This window comes from Pleuronectes platessa, chromosome 22 (genome assembly GCF_947347685.1).
Source record: "Pleuronectes platessa chromosome 22, fPlePla1.1, whole genome shotgun sequence".
Lineage (NCBI taxonomy): Eukaryota > Metazoa > Chordata > Actinopteri > Pleuronectiformes > Pleuronectidae > Pleuronectes > Pleuronectes platessa.
The window spans coordinates 10,227,811-10,252,328 of NC_070647.1; the positions used below are offsets into that span (position 1 = coordinate 10,227,811).

General features: G+C 43.6%; 1 protein-coding gene across 2 annotated transcripts in view; it reads right to left on the reverse strand.

Moving 5' to 3' along the window:
* dock4b (dedicator of cytokinesis 4b) overlaps window positions 1-24,518 on the reverse strand; it is a 108,247-nt gene that overhangs the window by 76,216 nt on the left and 7,513 nt on the right. For both annotated transcript variants that reach the window (XM_053414831.1, XM_053414830.1), the window contains exon 2: window positions 1,663-1,746. In XM_053414831.1, coding sequence (XP_053270806.1) covers window positions 1,663-1,746 — 84 coding nt within the window. The remainder of the gene's footprint in view (window positions 1-1,662; window positions 1,747-24,518) is intronic.

Sequence of the window (24,518 nt, forward strand, 5' to 3'; positions counted from 1 at the left end):
TGCGAGGTTTTTATGTGGGTCAAGGAGGGAACACATCTGCGGTAGATCAGTAGGTTGTAAAAACTGATCGATTTTTAAAAGCAGTTATTCTCATATACACTACAACAGAGTTTTCCCTACAAGATATAATATATTCCTTGGACCCCCTTATGTACAGTGTGTCCCTTGGAGTACTTTGACGTGCCTTTTTTGTCACTACTACTTATTACTTACTTAGTCATGTGAAAGAATAACATGAGATAAATGTCTTGGAAAGATATCAGACATGTTTCAAGAATATATCAGGGTAATTTCAGTGGATGTAACAACCTGTTACAATAGGCCGAATGACAGAGGTACAATACTTTCACTACACTTACTACAAGATAATCTGCAATTTGGAAGGCGTTGGAAATCTCAGTTCTAGTCCAACACTGTTAACATGTGGTAGAGAGGCTAAAACACAAACTCATGTGGTAGACAGGGTGTCAATATACTGTCACACGAGAACATGTGACCTACACGTTTCAATTGTATTTAAACATTATGTAAAATCCACCATATACTAAATACTGTTCTAAACAACAGCTCAACTTGGAGCTCAATGACAGGTCAGGTCAAAAATGAATTACTGAGGTGTGTTTACAGACAGGAGCGACATGTGAAAGTCACCTTCACTCAGAATGCTCCTGTGTTTTGACGTGTCAACAGTGTCAACACAAGGTAAAGTCATTAGTCTGTCTCCTGTGATGTCAGCAGCCCATCTCTCAGCGCCCTCACTGCTTCTGATGCTGCTGCTGCCAGGATTCACATTTTGATCCCCCCCTTCTAGGCCAAGCATTCCACTGGCTGTGCTGTTGTCTACTTCCCCTTTTACCGCAATATCACATCCCTCAAGCTGGCAGGCTGCACGACTGACTGACTTACTGCCTGATGCTCTCAGTGCGAGCGTGGGCTTCTGCCTCTGAACAGGAAGTGAGACGGAGTGTTTCAAAAGGTGTGTGTGTGTGTGTGTGTGTGTGTGTGTCAAAGGTCAAGGACAAAACAATTTTGAATCTCTAATGCATTATGATCCCCACTCTTTCCCTTTCAAAAAATGTTATATCATCAAATTCATTACTTCTCAATATATTTCCGTCGTTACCTTTACTCTCGGATATAGAAGGAGAAAGAAAACTTTAACATACTTGGGGAGAGACAGTGAAGGAGAGTGAGAAAGCATGTGTAGGAGAAAAACAGACACTGTGTGGGCCGGAAGGCGGGAAACGCAGCCAGCCCCGTTGTGCAGGAAATGGTTACAAAGGTGAGTTTGCTCTGTGCTGCTCACTTTGTGTGCACGCTCCACCACGACGCGCCTCAGTAACAAATGTGAGAAGTGTGTTATCTCAGTGGAACCCCGCCAGGTGAAGACACAGTACTTGCACTCATGGTTGCATACTTAAATCTGTGGATCAATGCATGTGTGTAATGAGTGTGAACATGTAACCGTGCAAAGTGTGTGTGTATGCCTGTATCTATTATGTGTGAAAGCTTTCACAGGCAAAGTGTGTCAGTGCCCCCTCACTTCTCTCCTCAATTGAAAGCAGTTACTTTTATATCACATCATATATTAGGTTTCATTTTGTTTCCTCACATAAAGCAGCTAATTGTAGGGCAACATACAAATACACATGTGCAACGTACCTTCACATTTCTCCAGGATCTGCACTGTGTCTCCAATCTCCAGTGGGAGGCCATGCTGGACAGTCCCCCGGAAACTGGCCAGCACTGCAACGAGAAGAGGCACACAAACACCCACATGAGTTGTTTTTTATTTTTTGTAAAAATGTTCGAGCTCGGTTATGTAGCGTCAGCAAAAGGTCCTAAGCCAGAATAAGTCAAAGAAACAAAACAAAATGCTAGAGGAAAAATAACTTTGAGAGAGGAGCTGCAATCAATATTCTGTGTAGGTGAAGTAAAATGAAAGCTTATAAAATATCCCTGCACTTCTGCAGAAACTCAGAACTGCAGTGATACACAAAAGTTGCATGAATACATTCAGACTAACACGGAATAAACGATGTTGACCTTCTATTTGAAGAGTATTTTAAGTAAAAAACATAAACCTTCTGAAGGGTTGTGAGGAGAGACACATTGATTCTAACGTTTAAGTTTTGCAGAGATAGCACAACTCCTTCCATCCTGAGCACAAACACATGGGTGAAACACGTGGAGGGAACAGCCTGCATTCGAGTCATCCTCAGCCAACCCAGGGAATCCAGGGTTTAGGATGCTTGACCCATTCACGTGACTTAAAGAAATCTTTGACACGGAAACACAAGGCTTTTGATAAACTGTTCCAAAATATAGTTAAAATCTGGAATGCTGCAAACTGGAATGTACATCCGAGTGAGACATTGGTATTTTCCATGTGCCTGATCATTCACTGGTCACTGCCATTCAACAACATTGTAAGGAATTACTGTTGTGATTGTAAATTCTCAGCAATGACTGAAAAGCCAAAGATCAAACCTTCGAGAGGTGCTGATGACATAAGAAATTAACTTTCTATAAAAATAAGACCAATTTCACAAAATAACCCCAAAAGTTGTCAGCTGAGATTTAAGATTTTACTGTTCTGAATGTTGAATAAAAAATAAAAACAGAAAAAAAAGGAGAAGTAAAGAAGCAGGGGCAGTGAGGCTGAGGTTCCATTAGCATTGAGTGGTACATTGAGCTGTGAGGATGTAATAGTCATGAGCAGAGAGTGTCAGCTGACAACTCTTCATGTAGCACTGACACACACACACACACAAGATGAGTTAACCCACACACTTAAACCTACATGTACACACCGATATGTCAACTGCTGACCTCCGATGGCCGTTTACACAAACACACCAAAATGTCTACACAAGCTCTTACACAGGACTCACACAAGTGGTCTATTTAAAATAGCAATGTATGCGAGCACACATGGACCCACAGAGACATGCATTCACACACTGACACACACACATACAGACACACACACACACACACACAGGGAAAAGACAGCTTCACTCGGATTTGGACTGGAAACATAAATATAACAAGAGTCCCTGTCATGCAGAACTGAGAGGGATCCTGTCACAGCCGGAGTGTGCAGAGAGAATTTCATCTCCTCTGCCTGCAGGGATTGTCCGGTGTACCTGAATGCACCGTCCAAACAGCAATGAGAAAATTACCCCCTCGCTGGAAAGGGATTTCATTTAATCCAAAACAGTTTAAGGACAGTGAGATGCACCCAGAGACCATGAGTGCAGAGACTGTGGACACTGAGGTTAGGTTTCATGGACTGGAGAGCACATAAAGATGCTGCATTTGATGACACACCGTCATCAAACACTATTCAACGAATCCAAAACAATAAGTTGAGTTGGCTTCCTTGGGGACATGGCTCCAGAGCTTTTAATTTGAAAATTCCTGCTATTGTAGCAGAAGCATTTACTCAATTTTCCTGGTTTCAAACAACATCAAAAAAACATTTGACCAATTGTGTTGGGGAATTTCTCAAAATTGCTGCTCCTACTTTACAAAATTGCTTTGATAAAAACTGTTAGATACTTTAAAAAAACACAGTATGTTGCACTTAAAAGAGTCACAAATCAGAGGTTGACTGCCAGAGAACATTCAGCTGAATTAACCATCCACCCACTCTCTCTCATGTTAACATTGGGTCTGCTGATGAAATAAAACGGCAGCTCGACCCCTCTGTGCTGACTGTTACTCGTGTGTGTGTCTGTGTGTGTGTGTGTGTGTGTGTGTGTGTGTGTGCGCTAGTCTGCGTCCTCTTGCATTTTACGTTGAAGCTTCGCCCAACTCCTTGTTATCCCTCATCCTGCAGAAACACTATCTCTACAAGGGATTTGTCACAAGTGTCACATCTGACTTTGTAATTCATTCAAAGAGCAACCGCTTGCACACACACACAGACACACACACACACACACACACACACACACACACTTAGTGAAACATAAAACTTGGCCACTTTCTGTATTTCATTCAAAGACCAATCACTCACTCACACACAGCCCCAAACACAGCAAACACACTTACAATCACTGTGTGCCCAATGCATGAATTATCCAAGTGACTTTCCCAGCTGCAGTGAACTGAATTATTCAGTCGCGAGTCGCCTTTCTTTCTTTTCTTTTTTATGCTGCTGTGAAATGAAAGCTTCCCGCCTGTCGATCCACAAGCCAGCTGCTGTCTGTTGGTCTGTCCCTAGCTGCCTGTCATCCGTCTGTCTCGGACTGTCCTGTCTGTCAACATGCTCGGACTGGCCAACAGCCAGATGATGAAGCGCCGGGGAGACGGGAGAGGTGTTCACTCTTGAGGGAATTGATTTGTTGTTGTTTTCCCCCCATTTTCCATGATTGCAGTGTGAAAAAGACGTCCCTTATGGCTGTTTGATCACACAGTTGACGCAAAGTATAAAATCCTATAAAAATAAAATCAAAAAGCTCACACAAACGTGGCAAGTCTCGGTGGATTTGTTTATCACCGATACCACGTCTTTAAAGAATATTAGTTTAATACAGATATGGGCTCAGGGTCAAATTCAACTCCACGCTGCTTTGCATTAAGACGCTAATGTTTTCTTTGCCACCTTGCTCGCACAGCTTGCAGAGAGGCAGCCATTTCTACATCCGAGCATGTGTCACCTGTTCTTTTTACTGTTTTTCAGAGCAGTGAAGAAGAAGGGATTTCTGGTAGTGCAACATAAGTTATAGCAAGCAAACATGTCAGCAACAGGAAAGTCTAAAAAGTTAAACGGTGACATTTAACATATGCAAGACTTTGGTCTTGATAGGTGGCACCAGTGTTGCCAATTACAGTACAACAATGAAAGTTGAATTGTTTTAAAAGCACAGGTATCAGAGTAGAGTCTAGGTACTGGAATCAGTATCGGGGGATCGGAACATTTCTAAAAAAGCGATGGCCCGCAAAGATCCATTTTGATTGAGCTCTAGATGCTACTGGTGCATGAATATCCTTTTGCAAAGCCTGAACTATGCAGACCTGATAAAACTTGGATACAATTAAAACACACACATACATCCCCCGTCTGTTGAATGTGTTAGGCCAAGTTTCCACATGACCAGCCTTTCAACCACCAAATGGCAAAACTCATAACGTTTTAGAGACACAAAAATCCCCACAGTCTGATTCTAAGCGACACCAGCCCACTGGGTCATGGCGAGGACGCTGCTATTCTTAACCAGACCATCATCCCTCAAATAGACTTTACACAAAAGGCGGTAGCCCGGAAGAGCAATGTACACACGGATAAACGGACAGAAGCACACTGAAGAGGAGCGAGAGAGGCCGGGTAAGAACAATCCAACCTGTCAATTTCCTCGAGAGAAAACGAGGGATGAGGGAATAGAGACTGACAGAAGCATCAACAGAGGAGAAGAGAGCAGTTACAGAAGCTAAAATAATACTCAAGAGGGTTTCTGGCGGAGCGTTAGTGGTTTGACACTGATGCGTTGTGTCACTGGGGCTTCACGGGGCAGCAGACATATCCATCACTCCACTTGAGGATGCCACCAAGAGATGATGGTGCAGAGGTCACAGTTGGCAAAAAACAAGGACCAGCACTTGGAACAGTGAGGTCAAATCACAATTTTAGTCACGACTTATTTATTGAAGTACAAAACAATATATCTCAATCGTTTGTGGAAAAATGTTGTTTTCCCTTCTTCCCTGAAGTATCCTGCACACATTCATAAATCTCAGTTCCCGCTAAGTCTTAAAAAAAAATCTTCAATATCCAGAATTGTTCTCAAAAAAACCTGTTGAAATGTCTGGATTTTGGATCTAAGCAACTCATCCAAATCCACACCCAAATCACATCGCATCCTTTCACCAAGTTTCATGGAATAAAATACAAAGCAACCAACAACAAATGGACCGAGTTGGAACATAACCGTCTTGGCAGGAGGTGATTATTAAAAGTAGTGATAATAGCATCATCAATAATGAAAACAATAACTTGTTGCAGCCATAACCAAGATATCTAATCAAACTGCGCTGAGAGCAAACAGTCACTTTATCAACTGACAGCATCTGTGTCCACACGGGGACTTGAGGTCAGAGGTTGCATTTCGATCTCTGTGATGCACTCTCACCTCCCTCTTATCCAGTAGTGCTCGATTCGGCGTTTGCTGGTTTGTGAGCGCATCCTGCCGAACCAGTCGAGATCCCTTCAAAGCCTACTGGCTTGGATTAGGCTTACATGTGTTCCAGGCTGCCACTTGGAGTCGTGGCCTGTCAGCCCGCGTTACGTTTGGTTTCCTCGTCGCTCCGTCTAAGCTTCTTACGAGGACAAACACTGCCACGAGCCTTGGGTACAGAGAACGCCGAGCCTCCTCCTTCAAGAACACACTGTGCTCCTTCAAAAAAGAAATGGCTGAGTGAGGCAGGTACAGCCTGCGATCTCAGCTCAACGTTATGTTGCTGCTAAAATCAAATTTATCGAGACCTCGCCTTTAATGTGAGACAGAATAACCATGAAACAACTGATTTCTATCTCAAAGCCCTAAAAAAAATTGCTCTTTTCACCAAATCGAATTGCGTTCAAAGCACTCAGTGTGCTTTCTAACCTCATTAGCCTGACCCTTTCTTCTCCCCTAATGATCTGACAATGATTCACGTGTGTAATCCACTCCCACATGTTAATTATACAGCATTTATATCATTAATATGCAAATCTGACAACACAGCAACTGGTGGCGCTCCACTGGCCTCCACCGCTGCCAAATGTAAGGATCATGAATATTTCATTGGTGTGTGGGAATATATGTGTGAGTGTTACGAAACGCGCACAGTCACACATGCAAATGCACATTTCTGAACTGGATTCAGGGGGGGGAAATATGGATGGGTTGATTCTGAGGAAGGAAGAAGAAGAAGTGATAAAGAGGGGGGGGGGGGGGGAGAAGTAAAAATCTGTTTTTATCCTGTTTCTTTCTCTCTCACGCACAGACGCTCTTCACTTCCTCACGCAGAACATTCTGCATCACACTGTCCAGAAGCATTACAGACAGTCGCCAAACCCAAAACTGCCTTTTTATTCCAGCAATGTGACTGAAACATTCCTGCTGAGACCAAAACCAGCTCAGCTATGTTTTCTCTTCGCCAACTTCATGGACACTGTTTTCCTAATCAAAGGCTTCAGGCATTTTTATTTCTGTGTGGTAAAGAAAAAAGAAAATAAGCAAAAATTCCTCCACGTCATGCCTTAATACTGTATGTGGCCCACCACCTTGTAAATATAAGCCAGTGAGAGGGTGAGTGTGGTTGGCAACACACAAGGACACACTCGCGGATCTTGTACAGTGAGAAAACCCAAACCACAAAGACGTGTTTATGCATATATATGGAGCGCACACATGCAGGCGCAAACTCACAAGAGTGTGACGGAGCAGAGGAAGTGTCTGACAGCTGTAGTGTCGCTAACAGACATTAAGTCAGCGTGTGTGCACTCTTGTGCATCTGCGAAAAGGGGATTTTTCCGGTTGAGCTTGGGGAAAAGGCATTTGAAAGCAGGGATCACGACAGGAAGACGAGAACATGGAGGTATCTGAAGGCATAGCGGTGCTGAAAGGGCCTTGAACAGGAATCAACTTGGCAGAAACAGACGACAACACACGTGTGTGGATGTAAAGGTCTGATAGGCAGCGCAGACAAAAGCCAGGCTGGCGGAATCACCCAGGAGGAACGGCTTTCATTTCGTTTCCTCCATCTCCATCGGCCGGCCCGCCAGGTTTCCTTTGCCGCCTTTGTATGTGCAGAGATGAACCATCAGAAAACCGCTCACTGGCAACAATAACCCCTCATTCGAATCATCCCGCCGGAGCAGATCCTTTCAGAGCAGAGTCGGTTGAAGAAAGTTATTATGTTTTCTTTTTTTTAATAGCTGCGTGACAAAAAGTGCGGCTCAGGCCTCAATAACATTTCAGCAATGACTCAGTGTCAGATACTGAATGTGGAGTCCGCTGCCTAACTATCAGACTGGTGAAAGAGCTCTGAAGCAAACACAAACTGTGCAGGTGAGATGCACAGCCACTTATTAAAAAGAGAACGTGTCTATAAACTGCTATGAACTCCTGCTGCTTTCAGCTCCGCATCTCCACCAACACTATGATCACTGAGGAGACTGCTGCTGTAAACACATCCACTCACGCAGAGACACACTGAGTCTCTCAATTTTACATAGAAATGAAGAAAAAGCAGCTTCGTGATCCATTAGCTTTTTCATTTGGATGTTTGCTCAGGGTGTAAATTTGATACTTTTAAGACCACCTGAAAAGTAAGACCAAATTTGTGAAGGAAACATGCACAAAAAGTGAAAGTATATACACATTTATGTGTGTTAGAATCCGGCACCTTCATCCCTATTGTCCCTATTGAGTCATTTTCAAGCTACTTGTCAAATTAGCGTTTCCCGATTAATAGACTAACTAGCAGGCTGATTACAGAGCCATTGGTTTAATGTATAAACTAGCAAAATGTAACTTCGGCCAGAAGAGGTCTATCAATCAAAAGAATATAAAACAACCCAGTTTGATGACATGGTGAAGCAGCGTGGGATCATGGGAGAACGCCATTGCAGATGAAAATCTACCTAACATGACTCATGTTCAAAGATGAGATAACATAAAAGATGTATTCACATTACGCAACATACAGGAATGACTAATTAAAAAATCTATATATAGGTATATATATATATATATATCTTCCTCTTTTTCAGAATGGAGAATTTTTTTGCTGGGAACTTTAGCAGTGACAGGCCTAAAATAATTAAGACCCATCCAATCTGAGTCTAAGACATTTTAATACTTTTTAAAAACCAACAGGAATCTGGTTACAAGCCAAGACTTGGTTAGCTTTTTGCCTTAGTCATAAAATACAGGAACACAGACCTAGAGTCTGTCCTACTGGCCTGAGCAGGAGAAATCATAAATGATCAAGATTAAATAAAAATATAGGTCAGTGCATTAAAACCTCACTTCAATCGCAGACATTAATCTGACTGTGTGCGCGCGTGCACGTAGTTTCAAAGCTAGCTAAGTTGCGGCATTAGATAGCCCACTGCTGCCGGGGTACAGATGTGATAATTATATTAATCCTCTTGGGAGGTTTTATCTCAACTATATAGATGTGTCAGATTTCACCTCTTGTGTAGAATTGTAATATTTCTGTCTTTGTATCTGTGATATCTAAATAGTTAAGCAGTGAAACGGCAGAAAAACACTTTTAATTCCAGTGTTTTTATGCCTGTTAATAGACCCTCAAGAATTGCTCTATGGCTATGTGTTAGTTATGATGATGGAGATGAAAAATGTTTTTGTTACATAAGTAAAATATTGAGTGCTGAGGTTGCACCTGTAGTGGGTTGGGGTATAAATAACAGTTCCATTGTCCTATATTTTAGGACAATGTGCCTCCACATCCTCCCACTATCCAGAAATGAAGCCAAAATATCCTGGAGACAAACGCTGACATCTTGCTTATTTGGAGCCAGAGTCTTTGCAGTAGCAATGAGGGGATGGAAGTGCAGCAGCGAGGTCCCACTGATATATACAGGCTCGATAAGTCTCAGCTGTCAATCATGAAGTTTCACCTCGATATTATAGCATCAAGTTACTAAATAAAACCAAGCTTACCAGAATCATAAAGACAAACATCAGAGTTATAAGAACTACATGAAAGGACAGAAAGCATCTTTGAAAAAAAGCATTTACTTTATTTTGCTCCGTATCCCATCTACTAACATGGAGGAGGCAGGATTTAATTATATATTCTGCAATCAGCCACCAGGGGGGCGCTCACGATGATTCGGCTTCCCTTTTGAAGAGCTATAATGCCGTCCATCCAAAAGTACAGTCTGTGTTCGGAACGATGGAAACGTTTAAAGCAGTTTCAGAATCATTACAGTCCTGTTGGGGTCGGGGCGATAAAATTATAGAAATAATCGCAATTTAAATTTAAAGACCAGTGCATGTTGATGTATTGCTTATGCATCGTCCAAACACAGTGAGTGTAACACCTCATCGGTTGTAATCCTCCACCTCAGATTTGTTTACGATTCTCTGATAATATGAATATTTTCAATCTTGATAACAGTTTCAGCCACATCTCCCAGTCCTACCAGCTTGTGGTTGCTTGAGGTTTCTGTTAAAAACCAAGACCTCAGACTGACAAAAGCAGTCTGAGTTTATCTTCCTCTGATAATCTGAATTCTGAGGAAGTTGAGCTGCAGCGTGTTGAATTTTCAGCAGCAGTTGAACTCACACAGGTGCCTTCCCATCCTCCCACCCTGCAGAGAGGAACACAGAGAGGGGAGGAAGAGTGGCGAAAATATATAGAGCAAGAGGAGGGAAAGGAAAGGTGCGGGTGAGGGCTGAGATAAAGCTGCAAGAGAAATATGTAAGGAGGGAAAGAGATACTTGTAGAGAGTGAATGATAGAGACCGAACAGGAGATAAGTGAAGAGTAGGATGAGGCTTCCACTAACAAAACGTAAGAAAGATAGAAGATCTTTTCTTCTTTCAGGTGCAACGGTTAAAAGCGGGAGTGTCAAGTGAAACCCAACGCATCGATCGGCCTCTCGTTCTGACTCAGCCACCACAACCTCTCTCCACATCCTCTCTATTCTCACTCGACCATCAGTCAACCGCTCTCTTTCAGAGAAGGGGAGGTGTGACTCACATCAATCTTTACTTGAGCCTCTCGTGAATCAAATGACAGATTATGCACTTCAACTGCAGTAACAAACACACACAAACACACACACAAACACACACACATTCTCAATCCATGTTGCGTTTGTTGGTTCCAGCTACAGCATTAAACAGTGTCTGAATTCGCACTTCACTGACATGACATCAGTGCAGAAGATCCTCACCCACTACCAATACAAAATAAAAAAAGAAAGAAAGAAATAAAGAAAAAACCCGCAATAACTTCATTGCTTCAGGCTACAGCTGCCCTAACAGCGGTCAGGTCCACATTGACGATGATGAAACCATGATGAAAAAATGATGAAACTAAATCCAGCAAAAAAAGCATCTGTAGTTTTATCTTGAGGAGCTGGTCGACCAAAAAATACAAAATTGAAGGTGTAGCATTTATATGAAAAAGGGTAAAGTGAGAGAAAACGCTTCTTAAAAGTGAAATCAAGGGATTCCCTAAGAAGAGCAGGTGCAACAGGGATAATGGTTTCCTTTATTTGTGTTTAGGTGTCTGTCGAGAGTCTTAGAAATTGGAGAGAGCTGCAGTGTCGCCCGCAACCAGCCCCGAGCTTGTGTACTGTACAGATAAAATGAGATTTGTGCTGAGTGGGGAGCAACGGGAAGGCAAAGACTGAAAGAGACAGAGAGCATGAAGGTGAAGGGCAGATAAAGACGGTGGAACAGGGAGAGTTGGGGGAAAAAGCAGCAGAAAGAGACGACAGAAACTAGGAGAGACAGAAAGAGTGAGCGGGGGGGAGAGAGAGAGAATCAAAGAGATAAGTAGATGTCGACTCTTCCTTATCTCGCTCCACTTCACTTTGTTTGCCGCTGAGCTGTGTGTCGGCTCCTTGTCAGCTCGCACACAGGTACAGGCCGACAGCAGCAGGGCCGGCGGTCAGGGCTCAAACCACACGGCCGCGGAGAGGAGAGAGAAGAAGAGACGGCTTCACTATGCAGATAAATATGTGATAACAATAAGATATGAAGTGGTGGACTTGCTTAAAGATGTAAAGGTGAAGGGTTGAGGTTTTTTAAAAACAAAAAACAGTTTTACTGCACCGACAATGCATTTTCCACCAATCAAGCACTTCACACGTCCCCACATGTCAGTTTCAACCTTGCTGTGATATCAATGTGTAAAAGTCACTGATTGCAGTTTTGCTGCAGGCATCGACAACATGTGCACAAAGAAATCGGAATATTTTACCACTTATTTTCTTCTTAACAAACAGACAGACGGTCCTAAGCTGCAGCTACTGTATGTCAAAGAATGACATAATGGCGGTGGGAGAAATCAGGAAATGGCAAAGCTCCCACTGGTAAGTTACATATGTGAGTTATGGATTTGATATTTTTATACATCTGTATGCAGGAAGGAAGCAATAAATAAGTAAGACACTACTATTCCCTCTGAAGTCGACATCTTGCTACCAGAATGTCAGCTTATGAAATACAACCTGATGCTAACACACACGCCTGCTCCTTCTGCTGCCTAATGATTGTCAGTTTAGTCTAGTGTAGAAGCAAGGATGGGATTTCTGGTTTCCATTAGTTGTCTTTGAGGTGTGATGTCAGATCCGTATTTCTATTTCAAAGGAGACATATTCCAGGTTCATATTTTTAATTTGGGTTATTACTTCAGACTTTGGTTCTTTTCATCTTTTCCTAAGCTTAACACACTGCCGAGGAAGGGTGAACAACTGAAAAAGCATAATATCTCCTTTAAAGTCAATGAGTTGTGTCGAGTTGTTACATTTTTTTTCTTTCTGCTTCCAGTGAATGTGCAGGTGAACTGTAATGTTCAGGCTTTCTCGAGTGACTAATCAGACCTTGAACTCTGAAGTGGTTTGTGTCTCTCCAGCCTTAGGACCCTGCGTGGCCGGGTGCAGCTCGGCGTTTGAAGGATCGTTCTCATTTGCACACTCAGCATGTGTCAGTGTGCTAATGTGCTGGAATCGTACCATTCGACTCCATTGTATCATATTGGACAGCTGGTGCTTATCACCTCATTAAAAGATATTTCCCCACCCTAGTCTGATTGAAAAGCATATTGTTCTGCACACATTTAGCCTCTCAGCATGCATGAGGCTACCAGAGAGGTCTGTAGAGACAGACACACACACACACACACACACATGTGCTTGTGTTGGCGTGGTGAGCTGGGGGAGGTCTCAGAATCGGCGCTGAACCAAAAACAACCATATGGAGTCTTTTCTCCTTTGTTAAACCCGCTGCATTGTTGCACGACACAAACCTGGGAACAAGTTTCATTTTGTTATTTCATGCAGATGCAGCCTGTTTTGGACACTGAATCGTTGTTAAGGCAACGCGCCGCCCGCAACATCGCCACCGCTGCTCTCGATTGCAGGCTGCGAGCCGTGACACACAAACCCACAGACGGAGGATGAACTTGATAGAACTCCACAGAGCGCACAAACACACCTCCTCTGAGCTCAAATGAAGAGCATTGTTTGGCAGAAGGAGATCCATCCACGTATATCGGGGGCCTTCCGTCTCTATGGGAGCAGATCAACACATAGATGTACTTAGAGGTAATTCTATCATGCATGGGCAGCGATACGCTCTCGCTCTCATATTTAGAATCTGTGGCACAAAGGTCGGTGAGGAAATGAGAAGGTGCATTTCCCTGCTTTGCTTCTGTGCAAACCCACAGCCTGGCCCCTTGCTGTAAATACACTTATACCTTGGTATTTACCAGGTGACTTAGAATGCCTACAGTGTGTTTTTGTACGTGTGCATCTGTGTGTTAAAGTGCACTTTTGTGTGTGTGCATTCATGCCAACAGTATCTAAACAAGCCTAAACCGCAGGCTGTGTTATTATCGTCCCTGTGGGCAGGAAAGCCACTGCCTCATCTGATTAGCAACCCTCTACTCGGGGGCTGCACACACACCCCCCCCCACACACACACACAAACCCACGTATGCAGAGAGAAGAGAAGGAGGAGGTGAAGGGTGAGACTGAGAGTTGGGTCGATCAGCAAGGCTCGGTGGACAGATAAGGTTGAAAGGATGAAGCGGTGCAGGAAGAGTAAAGGAGAAGGGACAGTTAAGTAAAAAGAGATTAACTTTAACTCTAGAAGATGAAGACGACATTAGAATAGTATAAAAGAGAAAAGACGTTGGGTAAAGATGCAAAAACCCAAGAGCGAGGGTAGGAAGACTGAACCCCACACCTAACTGTAAATGTCAGCAGTTAAGCTGTGGGGTTAATATTGAATTCAACCTCTGCAGCCATTTTCAACTCATTACCACGCTGGTTATATGTCTACCATTAGTGATGAGCCTGACCATACGTGTCCCTTTGAAGCACGATATCAGTAAGTCATGGACAAATGACCCCATGTTGCTTCCGCTAAATGCTAAGCCTCCCAGAAGAGGCAGTAACTAGAGTTCAAAGTAAAAGAGCGGGGAAGAGGGGAAAGATGCCAGCGTCGATGATAGGGCTGTAGCTAATTGGAGATGTGAAGACAAATCAATCATGATATCACTTGTTTCCCTTGTCTACTCATAAAAAGTTGGTCGTTTTGGTACCAACCACAAAGAGTCTAATTTAGCCTAGTTTGTTGCAAGCAAAGATCAATCGGGGGAGAATGAAACAATCGAGACCAACAGATGAGAAAGAGGAGTATCCCACTGGCCCAGGATCCCAAACGCTGTGTAGTCATTATTCTGTATGTTCGCTTCACATCCTGGCCTAGTGGCCTTCATTCGCTTCTCCACCCAAGGAGATGAAACAAAGGGCTCAGTGACAAACTTGAGACAGAGAGACTGTATAAGAGGAGAGACAGCACTGGAGCGTCAGTGAGTGATTCCAGTCAGTGGGGAGTGAATGAAAAGACCCCAGAGTGAGTTGTCTGCGCAGAGTTGAAGGGGCTGGCTGCTCGGCGTGGGTCGGGAGGCTGGATGTGAGCTCAGGTTGACTGTGTGGGCTCGAGTCGCAGGAAGAAGTAGTGACTGAAACGTGCACAGTCACATAAGCAGTACACACACACACACACACACACACACACACACACACACAGACAGACAGACGGTCGTAGCCTCCGAGAGAAGCCAGGGTTATTGAAGACTCTTCACAGGAAGTGGCAGCACGGAGGAACTCTGAAACGCACACACAGATCACTCGTGCACACAGTGGATGCACTCAAGGACACACAGATGGCAGGTGCGACACAAATACAAGCCACTGGAGGATACCTTATTAACAGTTCAACCTGCCAGCCAGCCTGCAAGTCACTGCCTCACAATAGGAACCCGTCCACAGCCACGAGTCTGTGCGCCCCCCAGAACATGAAGGAAAAGAGCAATTACGCTAAAACAGTTAAAAGGGAACTTGCTTATATCAAGCATCCAAAACTAACTGTATTTAAACCCAGTGTTATCAGCACAGTGGTATTTTATTACAAACAAAGCAGTGCCAATTAAACCAAAGCACCCAGACCTTATACGCTGACTGCACACAGGGTTTTCCAATCAATGCACCGCTGAAGAGAGGTAAGAGTGAAGAAGAGGGAGAGCAACTGAGGCGGAAAGGAAGTTAACAAGCATGAATCCATGATGCGCGTACCGTAGACCTGAAAGGTGCCATGACTCCTTTCAGGATTAATACAGCTACATTCGTAGGTGTCAAGATGGAAACAATAACAATGCTTGATATAACACATTTTTATAACGTTATTTACCATACAAAAGAAGACAATTTAGACAAACCTGCCCTTACTAAGGCATCTGCTTCAAAGTTATTTACACAAATGATGTTTACATGAGTTGCTTATAGAACTTTCCATTTACATGTCACAGAGCATAATTTGATAATGACATAATTACGGCTAATGATATTGTGCCAGTTGTAAAACCCAAACCTGAAGTAGTTGATGAGCGATGCTACCTTATACCTTTTTGGATGTTTCTTTCCACATTTTCAAAGCTACGACTCCTTTTTATTCATTACGAATTATTGATTATTAGCTAATTATAAATTATTAGCTAAATCTTGACAAAGGTTGCTTTTAAATTCCATAGTTTGGTTTCCAACGCAACCAGCAGAGGTGGTACCAATATAGTTTAGCATCTTTTTGCCTTCAAACAAAAGGGGCATTCAACAGTGGCATTGCCAAACACACTGTGTACCACTGGGTATCAGGCGATTCTAAGCAACAGCGAAACTTTGTAAGCTCTGCCACTAGTCCGACAGAGCTCAGCAGACAAGAAAAAGCAGGAGGAGGCCATTAAATATCGAGACGACAATGGAGCCGAACTAAAAATTACAAGATGACGAGGGCGGTGAGGGGTGACTTAACCAACGAGTACAACAAGTATGCAATCTGTCATTTAGCCTCCGAATAAAAATAGAGAATGTTCATGTGATACTGCTTTCCACAAGCCACAAAATATGGAGAATGAATGTGTGTGTGAGTGTGTCCATGTCAATATTGGCCCTAATTTTCATTCTTCCCAATAAAAAATTGCCTAACAGACTGAAAATGTTTCAGTTGGATTATGTGGCCTGTTGGAATGCCTGTCCTCCTGACATCTGCTATAACTTAGATCAATAATAGATGTCACACACACATTAACACACATACATACACACACACTCACAGGAATATGGGCATGAACTGGGGTAAGGAAAATGTTGGTATACTGTGGGTGCCTCACAAAGCACTGCTTTACTGGAAACTACAGCCACAACTGTCAAACAACTGGAGGTTATTGTTTCACGCACAAGCTGTGTGTGCATCAGGGAACTCATTTGCTTTAAGGCTCATTTATGCTCAGCGTTAGATGCGTATTGTGCACTTCCTCTGACAGCCTACGGCTCCGGATGCAACAGACAAAACAGAGCAGTACCACTGGAACTTGTGGGGGGGTAGTGTAGCCAATAGTTCAAGTGAGACAACTATCGACCTTGAGTGAGATATTTAAACAATGGCGGAACATTTTTGTGAGATTTTGCGGGTTGGTATGTTAGACCATCATTGTTTTAAACGTGACTACCCTTGTGGTTGTATTGCTGAACAACCATGCCAACGTAAGGACCGCATGGAGGTATGTGGGCAGAGACGATTTTGTTATTCCAAACTGACTCTTTTCGTACATAAAGGCAGGATAAATGAGCCTTTACGACGTCTAATGGGTTTCTGTAGGAAATGAAATTTCCTTCCTTCCTCTTGCTTTAGTCACCTTGCATGGGGCCTGCTGTCAGGAAACGCAGGCTTCACAAATAAAAGCTAAAAGTAAACAAGGCGAGGGGGGCCTGCAATCTTTAGAATGAATCACGTTGTTGTGCTCTGCACTGTGCTCCACTGTGTGTTTGAATGTATGGCGTGTGTGTGTGTGTGTGTGTGTGTGTGTGTGTGTGTCTGTGTGTGTGTGTGTGTGTTCGCACATGGTCAAACATTCCAGCCGGGCTAAGGGGTTCAGCTGTCCTCACGGCTATTTTCCCGTGCGCTGCATGCCATTGGTGGATCATGGAGGATTATTCCTGGGGTCGGAGTACTCTGGGCTCGAAGAAATGAAGAAGAAAAAAAACAGAACCACTATGGTTTGGATCGGTTTCTTTCGGGAATCAATCTCGGGCAGGAGGGAGCGCAGCGCGGAGCTGTGTTTATCAAAGCAAACCACGTAGGAACTCACCGAGCCAAGAGCTACGGCGAGCGAGATACACAGAGGGACAGAGAGAGTAGCCACTCAAGTCATCCTGCACTTTAAAAAGAATTAACCGATACTCAACTGTCACAGCAGAAAACTCCCTGGTGCCTACTTTGAGTTTCGCTCCAGTTCAAGGAGTTGCTTCAAACTTTTCATTAATCTTGTCCATTACTCGCGACTACAGTGGTGTGAACAAAGAGGCTGCTCTGCAATTGGTTTTTTAATGGCTGTCGTGCTGCCAGGGACCCCGAATGGATGGGATTCCCAATTCCCCTCAGATACTCTGCAGATTAAATTGGGAGGAGAAGAAGAAGGAGAAACATTTGCCTTGCACTTTGAGTTACGCGCCGGCTAATTCGGGCTAGGCTAATTCAAATGCAGCAGCGGGGCCGAGAGAGCGAGAGTGTCAAACTGATGGCCGTGCTCTGGTAATTTGCTAGAGCTCACAGACAAAATCAATAGAGTGGAGTAAGAAAGTTGGAGGGGGCGATGTCCCAGTTTCCTAATTTAGGTCAGCGACAGTTGTGTGCACCCTCTAAAGCTTTCTGTAATTACATACAACTAGTTAAAAAGTCTGCAGGAGCTCGGAACTTGAAGAGGGACGCGGGGAAGGAGGGGAGGGAGGGAGGGATGAGGCTGCAGTGATTAATTTCATCTTGGTTTTACTCCTCCCATAGTTGCGAATGAACACCATCGCACAAAGTAGAAAGGTAGCCTCATTTGCGTGGCCCGTTCAACGCCTGCTGCTCCCCGGGGGATGCAAAGCATAAAGATTCTAATGAGCAACAGAAAGAGTTCCTGAAACACAAACGGGTAGGATACAGACACACACACATACAAACACACACACAGGGGTACGGGTGCTCTGCCAGCCTTGGCAGCTCGGCTCAGAGGAGGAACTCCGTGTGGACCCGGCAATTGACAGCCCATCAACCATCACATTCTGTTTCCGTCTGATTCTCTCCGCCTCACTATATCTCCTGCTCCATCTCCCCCTCCTTTTTATTTCCCTCTCCCTTCACATTCTCCTCTCTTTCTTTAGTGGTAAAGCCTGGCATGCATGGTGATTGGGACAGTTGATGCATTAAACACGATTAGTGATGCACCGGTGTATCTGCAAACTCTTCCTATTTTCAGCTTAAATGTTCCACAACTAGAGATTTACCTAACAACGGCTGATGATGCCAAGATAAAGCACACTCCATCTAAGCACTTAAGTTATGTAAAACCCTGTTATCTCATCATCTTGTGCACTAATCATTACAATACATGTAAGTGTATTTCCCCGAAACAGACGTATGGCGGTCTGTAGGTCTGAGACAATTGATTCAAAGACAATAACAACTTTTTACATCAACTATAAATCGCTAAAGTCCTTCTTCTCCAACAAAAACTTCAAACATCGCAGTTCTAACATTCCAAATAAGAGGATTTGATGCTTCACTCTGTTATATTTCATTAACTATGGATTTTATGAATTTAAGATCAGATTAGTCAATCACGACAATAGTCAGTGTTAGCAGCTCTGAATGAGTACATTTACATAACAATGCAGTCATTAATACTTCTTTAATAGTAGTCTATTAACATCTGAATTTGAATAAACACTATGATCACTAAATTAAAGGGTTTAGTATCACAGCTACCTAGGTAATTCAAGACCAATGCATATGGACCACACATCTTTTACAGGTTCACTGTTCTCTCTGTTAAGGAGCACCAGCTTTGTGTTGCACTGCTGTCAGCTCCAAGCAGGACTTATGGCCTCAGTTATTATTGGTATTCAATAAGGACAACGGAATTCATAAAAATTTATACATATATATTTTCTTTTCTTCATGTTGAAAAGTCAGCTTGACCATGTTATGAATGATCAGGGGCCAGCCTAGAATCATCAACAAATATTGCAAATTTAAATTTAGGTATATTTAAGGCCTAAAATAGCAATTGTTTTGTCTGCAATCACACTGCAGTATGAATTATATAATATGCGTGTATGTGTATTAGGAAAATCAATAACGTAAAACTGATCCAATGAAACACTTGCATAGCTTGCTAGAAAACATAACCTTCGAAATATGCTCTCATATTCTAAAGTATTTAAGTAAAATCATAAAATGATGTAAAGTAAGAGACCACCCCATACTGCTATATTCCTAGGGGACTTAAAAGCTTGCCTGTAATATTTCTATCCATTCCAGCAGCTATATGCCAGACGAGCAGACACAGCCAGCCACTGTCACCCAGTCCCTATCCCTAGGTGGTGGTTACAGTAAGGTTACTAGTGCACCAGGATAGACTGTGCAAAGAGGATTATGGCTGCTGTCCAGATGAGGGTCCAGGAGGGGGGGAGCTTGCGGGTGACGCATCACCAATGATGATGCCTGGAAACATCCCCCCCCCCCCCCCCTTTCAAATCAATTCGCCTGGATGCATACCCGTTCAATCGCTACCATTACCACACTAACCTTTGAACTCAATACAAGCTGGAGGAGAGGCCACTGCTGAAGGCTACAAAATGTCAAACTGAGCACATCCATGTACCTGCAGATATTGTGATATATTAACAACTGGATTCTACATGTGTAGTCCAGGTCACCATCCGCTGATCAAAGGCGTCTTCAAAAGGAAACAGCTGCACTTTGGTTTGGTATCAGAGGCCAAAGAATATTTCCCACCCTGCTTCAGATAACCACAGATAACACCAGCATCAGCAGCCGCTTTAAAACATATGTTAAAAACATGTGCAGTGCAGCATGCTCCATTTGTGCATCAGTATTTTTAGCATCCACACACTCATTATGTCAGCACGGTGCAGCAGAAGGCCCGAGCCGCTCTGAGTGAAGTGAAAGACGGACAGGGAGGAAGACGGGCCGCGATACTGCCTCAGCTCGGACAGCTGCTCAGGCATGATCCTCCATCACATGAAGCCTGGCAGCGCAAAGCGTGTTCCGCTCTTCGCTACTTCAATTAATTTTATTTTTCAAGGGAGATGGAAGAGGAATAAGCCTGGTTTCACTGGCGTAGCTGTGAAACCAGCCTGCTCCCGAGGTGCTTTGTAAACAAAGCTGAGAGGATGGGATTCATGTTTCAAAGAAAAAGTCATAAATCACAGATGCTAAGCTTTCCTTCTCACCAGTCTTTCAAGTCAAATCGAATGAAACAGCATGAAAGCATCTTACTTCAAGCTCAAAGTGCTCAAAGACTGTAAGATGATACTGGGCTTGGTGATGACCATCAAGGTCAAAAAGCATCCAGTGGCAGGTCATTAGGCTTAAGATAAATAGGTAGGGGGATACGTGTTACAAAAAGAGATTTCCATTATTGATCCATTAACAGCGCAGAAAATACTTCCTGTTGAGCTGTGATGCTATTTCTGATGTCCTTGGGAACGAAATGGAAACCAGCACAATCTCAATGTTTTTACTTGACCAACAAAACCATTTGTCGTCAGAGGGATCCTTTGCAATAAACAGCAGTAAATGTGGGCATTTTCTAACCAGCTTCTGAACTGTTTCCATGCCAGCGTCTGTATATTTTATCTGAGGCCGCCTCTCAACACAAACTGCTTGTTAACAAGAATAGCCAGGGGCCTCACAAGGTATGAGAACCATCCGCAGAGGGAAGCCACTGCAGGATCGCAATTTGTGCTCATGTTGTGTACATAGCTATCATACGTACCAAAAGATATTCTTTGCGTCATCTCCTCCGCTGTACTGAGCCGACAGCCCGAGGTGTCGGTTTGCCACCGACGGCCCGACCTAGGGCTTTAACACGCTAAACAAAGGCTGTCACAGAGGGGAGGGTTTCCTTCGCATTTCCCCTCCTGCCCCCACACAAAGGGGATCCATTTCAACCACTTTTAGCAGCGCCACTTTCCGCTTTTAGTTCTTCAGACTCCCTCCCCTGAGGGTATGACTGGTTGATGGAGGAAAATAAAAAGGCACCAGGTAGATGCTTGGAGAGGGATTAGGCTTGCGGCAAACAGGGGGCACTCAAGCCGACCCCACTGTGACGGGATGTTGTCTGTGTTTGGTAGCGCCTGTTAGAGACAGGAGAAACTGATACTTGACCCCGGAATGTCTGGTTTAATGATGTGTTGCTTCATGTGATCTGAGAGCTGGTAGAGCATATATGCTCTCATGGAAGGAAAAGTTTAATATATCATTCATTTTCCTAATCCAAATGGTTACTGATGACTAAGCCTGACAGTTTTTATGCTTAGCAACCATCTGCTTGCTCTTGCTATACATTTAGTATATGTACATGAGTGGAATCAATCTTCTTATTTAACTCCACACAAACAAGCAAACAAGCATATTTCCACAATCTTGTAATTAAAAAAAACACATAAAATGTCTATTGTATTTACTTGTAGATCTTCTAGTAAAATGGTGGGAAGAGGAAAAACCCAGCCCAAAAGGAATGCCCGATTGAAAAATAAACTCTACAATGCAGTGCGACGCCAAACTTTGGTGTCGCTGGAAGACGGCTGTAAAGGCCCCATTCAATCAACGATGAGAGGCAAGAAGCGGGAAGACACTTGGTTTTTCTCCCCTCAGACAAACAAAACTTCAAATGATCCAGCAGCTCAGATGTTTGAGGGGAGGGGGGTTATTTATTCGAGATTCAAACATTTAACTAAGAGATCTGTTTCGGTCTCTGCGTGGTTTGAAGGCTTTCCTCTTAACTGGATAAACATCCCAAATAGGAGCAGTCCCCGCTGAGAGGCTGGGTTGAAGGGAGGAGTCGTAAGAAGTGAACTGGGTCGCGGTTGGAGGTTTAGTCAACCTGATGAATTAAACAGACTCTGTGAGGCAATAACACTCTACAACACCCACACAATTCATTTGGGAGTTCACAAGAATCATTCAGCAGGGAAAAAACAGTCAGTTTTCTGAGTAATTATATTAGAGCTCTGTCGCTGAGATTAGAGTAAATCTGGTTTCAGAGTTGTAACCCCGTTCTTTTGCCCCATAAATCTAAATGAAAGAAAAACCATTCCATCCTATAAGTTCTTCTACTATAAAATAAAGCCATTTCAATCAGCTGAGCAGTCGTGCATTAAAAAAAAAAAATCAATTGCAATTGGCCTGAACACTTCAGTCTGTTGGAGGCGTGAAGAAAGCAAGCGAGGGAGCAGCAGAGGGCTGCAATGAAAAGCCCTTTTGAAAGTCAACCTGACATTAAACTGGCTTTTCTGTGTGCGGGGCGGAGAGAGGAAGTGAGGGGAGCTGCCAGAGGAGAGGTGAGGAGGACGGGCCGCGAGCCAGTGCCTTGCATGCAGCAGGTTGACATGCAGGAGAGTGCCAGGCCATCATCTGAACGGCACAGTCAGAGCAGGAAGCAGATAGCACGTGCTTCCAAGGGGGACAGGGAGCGAATGTAGAATCCAAAAAAACACAGCAGAGGAGGAACAAAGTGAGCGGGTAATAAGGCTGCTAACAGCAAGGTCAGAGAGGCTGCTGCCCAGAAATCAGCCAGGCATCAGCGGATCCTCCCGGTGTGATCTTTACAGAGACAGAGGCAAAGATAGTGATGGGCAAAACAGTCCAATCGCACTCAAGACAGGAGGCTCCTAACCGATCGATGTCACTGCCTCAGCTCCTGAGCCCACGGTCAATATACACCACTAATATGACATACCCATGGTGGACGTGTGAAATCTCTGTGTTTGCCAGAGAGATTTGCACGGTCGCCTCTGTGTTGATCATCGCTAAAACCTGCTCACTGGTGAATGTTTTATCCAATAGTAGGAAGGACGTTTAGTAGAAGCAGAGTAACCAGTCTACAGTCGGTACAGTTCCACTTCATAGCACCTATAGTAATTTATCATCTTCAGACATGCAGTCCACTGGGGCTGCTACAAACACACACACACACACACCCACAAATACAACATACAAACATGCACATGTGCGCATCTTTGCACACAGAAAAGCATATGCATGTATGCAAAAACACACACACACACACACACACACACACACACACACACACACACACACACACACACACACACACACACACACACACACACACACACACACACACACACACACACACACACACACACACACACACACACACACACACACACAAACAGTATCTGGGGATATCTGGGGCAGGTGAGCATGGATTCAGAAGAGGGGAGTTTGAAAAAAGAGAAAGAGAAACGTGTGGAAGAGAGATAAAGGTCGAACTGGCAGCAGCACAGATAGAAGAAAGTGGGCTACAGAAAGGAAAGGGATGAGGGGGAGAAAGCCAGACAGAAAATGAACGAGTGAGTGAGTGATAGATGAAGAATAAAAGAGGCAGAGAGTGAGATAAGGGTCATCACAGTGCGACCTGCTGTCTCTGGAAACAGTTCGCTCCGCGGGAATGAGCGGGAGAGTGGAAGGGGGGAGAGGGAAACGGACTCAAATGGAGGCAACAGGACGCAAAGGAAAACCAATTCAGTACAACGGAAAAACACAAAAGCATTTCCATTTAATTGAGGAGATACAAAACAAAAGTAGAAGGAGAGAGGGAACAGATGAGGGCAGGTCGTGAGGACAGCCAATGTGAAAAGACTCAGTCAAGGTCGAGCTCTGGCACCCAGCAGCTTTCTGTCTGAGGATTTTTTTTTGCTTTTTCCCCCTCTATCTATGTTCCTCTCGCTGACATTAATCCACCTCGCTGCTGATAAACTCCTCAACTACCTGCTATGAAGAGGAACTAAGCAGAGCTGAGCCATATCTATCTCTGCATGATTTGTATTTAGAGCATCTTTTATTGGGGCCATCCATCCACATTAAACTACTAACGTAGCCGACTACAATCTGATCTTTGGGATACGTTGGTTGTTACTCTCAAGTAGAGACCAACCAACCAATTTACAAGGCTGGTGCATCCACCCACATTAGCATACATTGTCAATATGCAATTATGAGTCTACCTACATATTGGTATCACCATGCCATTATGACAGTTCTTATTTTAGAGAAAAAACAGATGCATAAGAGATTGTACAAAAGATGTATCCTTATTTTCTTCATTAAAACTCAATATATTTGGTTTTATATGTGCTTTGTATTTATTCATCGTAAAGTTTATGCT